The sequence below is a fragment of the Leptopilina heterotoma genome, unplaced genomic scaffold (assembly GCF_015476425.1).
Source record: "Leptopilina heterotoma isolate Lh14 unplaced genomic scaffold, ASM1547642v1 Lhet_26, whole genome shotgun sequence".
NCBI lineage: Eukaryota > Metazoa > Arthropoda > Insecta > Hymenoptera > Figitidae > Leptopilina > Leptopilina heterotoma.
In genome coordinates this window covers 3257959-3263605 of record NW_025110969.1, presented here as the reverse complement: position 1 = coordinate 3263605, position 5647 = coordinate 3257959, and the positions used below count along the sequence as shown (strand labels likewise).

General features: G+C 24.4%; 2 protein-coding genes across 2 annotated transcripts; both read left to right on the top strand.

Annotated features, from left to right (window-relative positions):
• The first annotated feature begins 299 nt into the window (after positions 1-299).
• LOC122503340 lies at positions 300-2509 on the top strand. Its single transcript, XM_043613842.1, has 3 exons — positions 300-862; positions 1787-2008; positions 2119-2509. Exons 2-3 carry the CDS (start codon positions 1975-1977, stop codon positions 2373-2375), a joined length of 291 nt encoding a protein of 96 aa, XP_043469777.1. The 5' UTR covers positions 300-862; positions 1787-1974; the 3' UTR covers positions 2376-2509.
• Positions 2510-2671: 162 nt separating this feature from the next.
• On the top strand, positions 2672-5274 carry LOC122503339. The gene is made up of 2 exons (XM_043613841.1): positions 2672-3090; positions 4724-5274. The coding sequence occupies exons 1-2, from the start codon at positions 2678-2680 to the stop codon at positions 5055-5057; spliced, it is 747 nt and encodes a 248-aa protein (XP_043469776.1). The 5' UTR covers positions 2672-2677; the 3' UTR covers positions 5058-5274.
• Positions 5275-5647: the final 373 nt, after the last annotated feature.

Here is a 5647-nt window from a genome sequence, read left to right as displayed (position 1 = left end):
TAAAAGTTAATATCAAAATTGTTATTTACATATTATTATAAATAATAAATATAAATATTAATAGTAATCAATAATAAATTGTAAATATTAACAAATAATAACAAAATGTAATAAATAGTTAAATATAACAATCTTAACAACAAACTTTAAGAAATAATAATAAACAATAATAAATTGTAATAATAGATATTAAATAATAGAATTGTAATAATAAATATCAACAACAACAAAATTGTAATAATAAATAACAAATTTAAACAATTATAATTAACAAATTGTAACAAATTATAAACAATTAATAACAAAATTATAAAATAACATAAGTAATAAGGGAATGTACACGTGCGATCTAATAGTGAGTCACCACAAGTGTTCCAGTAACAAAGGAGATTCTGAAATGCATGGAAACTCGTACAATTTGTAAAATACATGAAAACGTGGACGATTCGTAAAATACATGGAAACACGTACAATTTATAAAATACGCAGCCAAATTTGGGTATAAGAAGAGCCAGACCATCAACAGCACTTCAGTCTAAGAAGTCAGTCAAGAAAATGTAGTCGTCAAAATTATAAGTCTCAAATTGAGAAGTGGTGCTCCGTACAAGTCCAGTCTTAAAATTTTATCTATAACAAGTGGTTCTCTACGACGCAGTGCTCTAAACTCAGTTTCAGTAGTTGTCCTTTACTCTACGTAATTTCAAAAGTGCATTTTGGAAAGTCAATCTGGAAGTCAAATTTGCCATTTGAAAGGAGTGTTCCTGTTTCTCGAGACACAATACTGCATCCACTTACAATTAGTCAACCATTAACGGACTAGTGCCATTATACCTGAGCGACTAGCATCACCCTTTGTCCCAAGGTAAACAATCAAACCACTCTAAGACTCACATTAGAAAGCCTATGTCCATCTCTTATTTTCATCGATTTTATCTTATTTCATAAAATACACATATATTTGTTCAACTAAAGTAATTTCTTGTTATTTACTACTCCCCTCCCTATTTTAATTAATTTTAAAATAAAATCGGGAAACATTAGGGAAACTATAATAATTAGGATCGTAACACATTTTTCAAAAATGATTTAGAAATATTTTTAAAAAGTTAATTTTACGAATTTATTTATTAAATTTTTTGAAAATATTCTACCATAATATCTTTAAAAAGAAAAATGGAGGGTTTCTATTATTATAAAAAATTGAATTTTTGTATTTAAATAATATTGAATTCTCGAAGAACTTTCGGAAAATTATTAAAAATTAATATAAATAATTGATTTAGAGATGAAGTTTAGTTTAAAAATGTAGAAATTAAATAATTGAATTTTTCGAAGGATTATAGTTTAAATGTTTAGAAATTATTAAATTATTTAAATTAAAAAAATTAATTTAATTAATTAATAAATAATTAATAATAATAATTAATAATTTTTTATTAATTAATTTATTAATTATTATTATTATTATTATTATTCAGAAGTTGAAATTTTTTAAATTTTATTTCCTGCGAAAAAAGAAATAAGAAGTATTTAAATATTTATTTAGGAAAATGATTAAAGTTTTGATTAATTTAATTTAGAAATCAGGGAAATACACAATTTTTGTTACAACACTAAATGAATAATTTTTCATGAATATTTAAAAACTATTTGAAAAATTAAGTAGTTATTGAAAATATATTTATATAAAAAGATTCATTTTTTCAATAACTTTTAGAAATCCAATTTTATGAAACATTCAATTATTCACATTTTTTTTAAATTATTAAAAATTTATTCCTTACAGGCTTTATATGACTGCTTACCCGAAAATAGAAGGCTAAATAGCGAGGAAAAAGAATTGGCTATCCAAGAACTAAAGTTAAACGCCAATAAAAAAAAGTTAAACAGCAATTGCAAACTTTAACACGAAAAAAAGTTCTGTCTAAAGATTTGTGCAATTTAATACCTCGAACGTAGGATGGAAATGACTTAATGAAAGCAATTTCCACGCTCCAAAATGACTATGGTAAACTTAATTTGATTTAGTTTTATAAGTTTTTTTATACTATGATTTAAAAAAAATTTAGAAACAAATATTTTTTACAATGTAATTACAGTCTATCATACACATTTCAGGTGCCGATTGTGAACTTTTAATTAAAGAGGGTGATATATTCGAAGGAATTATGTTCATCACTAACGATATGAAAAAATATATGGCTGCTTATCCCAAGTTCATAGGTGTGGATGCAACATATAAGTTGCTTGATTTAAGAGCACCTCTTTATCTGATTGTGGTTGAAGATTCTCAGGGCCAGACGCAAATCGTGGTAGGATGCATTTTAATGCATGAAACTCACGATAATATAAGATGGTTCGTGGATACATTTTAAAAAAATCCTTCATGGGAAAAAGTTAAGACTATAATGGCAGATAAAGATATTTCGGAAAGAGAAATTTTTAAACAAAGTTTCCCGAATGCGAAAGTTCTTATATGTATCTTCCATACTGAGCGTACTTTTTGCAGAGAAGTTGGAAATAACTAAAGGCCAAAGAGACACAGCGAAAGCCATCATTCAAAAAATGTTATATTCAAATAATGATAAGGAATATTTTTCTCTTTATAACCGTTTAAAAACCGAGACGCCAAAAGCAGTTATTACTTATTTTGACAAGAACTCTAAGTAGTAACTTAATGAAAATGTCATTCATGAATACTACCAACAACCGTTTAGAGTCCCTGAATGGGAAAATTAAGTCTATTACTACAAAGTTTGCTACTTTGGAGCAATTTATAATAGACTTTTTTATTCTCATTTCAACGAGGAATAGTGAGCATGACGTAGTAGCTGCTTACTCGTATTTGAAAACAAAAGCTTTACCCTTTGGAGAAGGTAGTCCAGAACACTTTTATAACAGAATTCTAATTAGTTATGGATTTCAATTTGTGCGTAAGGAGTTGGACAAGAGATTTGTCTATAAGATTACTGGATTATCATCAAACACTGGTACATTATCTGTGCAACGTGATGGCAGTACGCGAATTCGAAATGTTACTCACAATAAATGTGATTGCAATGAAAATCTGTTAATGGGATTACCTTGTAGGTGTGTAACAAATTATATAATTTTTTTCATTATTTAATTTTAAAAGATTTTTGTTATTGCTTATTCAGGGTTGCTACAGGTCAGGAAAATTCAGGGAAAAATCAGGGAAAGTAGAATTGGTCAGGAAAAAGTCAGGAATTTTTATTAAAAGCACTGGGAAAATTACATTTTTATAATTCATAAAAAATTCTAAATTTTTGTGTTTTTTGTTTGCCTCATAAACTATAAAATTAACAAAAAACCTTCAATTTTTCCTATTGCTGACAATAATTTCTAATAAAATAACTTCATTCACAAATAGATAAACTTTAAAAGGTATTAATTTAAAATTTTATAAATCTTCAATTTTTAATGAATTTAATTAGAAATTTTAAAGAACTTAGATTTTTAAAAATTGGATTTTTTTTGGCAAAATTTCGATTATTTTAAAATTTTTTTCTCAATTTAATGATTTTTCAATATCTACTATTTTAATAAAATTTTCCAAAAGAATTCAATTATTTAAAATAAATTTTGATAAAATTCTACGGAAATATTTAATTATTTTCATAGATAATAAAAATATCATATGTATTCAATTATTTTCCAATTTATTAAAAAATTTCTTCTTAATAATTCCATTATTTCATTAAACTATGCAATTTTTTTTACAAAGATTTATTTATTTTCGTAAATAATAAAATTTGATTTAGGTATTCAATTATTTTTATAAATAATAAAACTAAAAAAAAATTTCAATTTTTTTTACTACAATTTTAATAAAATTCCTCGAAAAAATTTAGTTATTCTTAAAAAATTTAGTACAATTTATCGAAAAAATTTAATGATTTAAAAATTTATTGATAAAATTCTATATAAGAATTCAATTTTGAGAAACCTTCAATTATTCAATAAATTATTTATTTTTGTATTTAATTGATTGGAAAATAAATAGATAATTGAATTCTCGTATAGAATTTTCTAATAAATATTGATTAAAAATGGATTTCAGTTAAAATTTTAGATACTAATTGAACATTAAAAGCATTGCAGCGTAATTTTTTAGAAATAATTTAATTTTCAAAAGGTTTAAAATCAAAATCTTAGAAAATATGAATTTTTCATACTTTTAACTAACAATTCTGTAGAATTAATTTTTTTCAAAAAGTTTAACTGAATTTAAAAAAAAATTATTTAATGCTTTTATTTTTGAATATATAATTAATTAAAGAATTTTTGAATAGACAAAATTTCGTGTTAAATTGAATTGTAAACAAACGAATTTGAAAATAGTATTCTTATAACTTATTGAATTTCAAAAGGTTTGAATTAGATATTTTGGAAAATCTTAATTCCTATCGAAAAATAATGATTAAATATTTATTTAAAAAAGAATTTGTTGTTTTTTTCTAAATAATTTTACAATTAGATAAATTTGTAAATAAATATAATAGAACATTTTTTTGAGTATCTAATAATTTTTAGAATGAACCAAAATATTTTTTAGGGTCAGGGGAAAAGACAAAATTTTGTCTGGAAATCAGGCAAATATAAAATTAAATTTTTGTAGCAACCCTGTTATGCAATTCTTTCAATTAAATTAAAAACTTTTTTTGTCAGTTTGTTTTAAAGTAGGTAATTTATATATTTTCAGGCACATTTTTGCTGTTCGAGAGCATTTGGATTACTCCTTGATGGATGCAAGTCTATGCTTGGAACGTTGGACACAGAAGTACTACATGGATCACGAACGTGCTTTCGAAGATCCGAAAGATCAGCCAGAACCATCTGTTAACATTACAGCACAAAAGTCGACATCAAATAGAAACCATACTTTAACTCACGGGCGTAAACTAAAAATTGGAAAAGAAGAACTCTTGGGAATAGGTTCTTTATTAGCAGAATTCTCTACTCCCAAATTTTGGGAATACATACAGTTCTTTGAAGAAGTATTTATTATACTCAAAACATCAGTGAAATGCTATTAAAAAGAAAAGAAAATAATGAAGGATCGATAAGATGCGATAGCTGTTTGGATTGGTTCCATCCAATTTGTGTTAATTTAAAAAAGCTTCCCAGATCTAAAAACTGGTTTTGCAAAAAATGCAAAATGATTTAAAACTATTTAATGTTAACATTCAGAGTTTTTTATTAAGTTCACAAAAACTATTGATAAAAAAAGAATAGTGAACTACTATAAAAATATATAACTTTTTAATTAAATCCTTCCTAAAATGAGAGACCGAATAAGTATCAAAGAGCCTTTGAGGGTGTTCAGCTTATTACCTACAATTAAAAATTGAAAATTATTTTTTGCATTAATCTCACTACAATTTTTATTTTTTAATCAAAAATATTTTGTTTATTAATTCTGTATAAAAATATACAAAAAAAACCTTGAACTCTTATATCAAGTAAAGTAAGACAGAGACCGAATAAGTATCAAAGAGCCTTCAAATGGGGGGTTCGGCTTATTATCTGCCACTTAAAAATGGAAATTATTTTTTGCATTGTTCTCACTATAGTTTTTTTTATTTATCAAACATAATTTGGTTGTTAATGATATAAACAAACAAGT

Bases quoted from the DNA above. Each gene is read 5' to 3' on its own strand.
- LOC122503340 (XM_043613842.1), top strand. From the start codon at position 1,975: ATGAAAGCAATTTCCACGCTCCAAAATGACTATG. The intron at 2,009-2,118 runs GTAAACTTAATT...TACACATTTCAG, and splicing joins CACGCTCCAAAATGACTATG to GTGCCGATTGTGAACTTTTA.
- LOC122503339 (XM_043613841.1), top strand. From the start codon at position 2,678: ATGAAAATGTCATTCATGAATACTACCAACAACCGTTTAGAGTCCCTG. The intron at 3,091-4,723 runs GTGTGTAACAAA...ATATATTTTCAG, and splicing joins TTAATGGGATTACCTTGTAG to GCACATTTTTGCTGTTCGAG.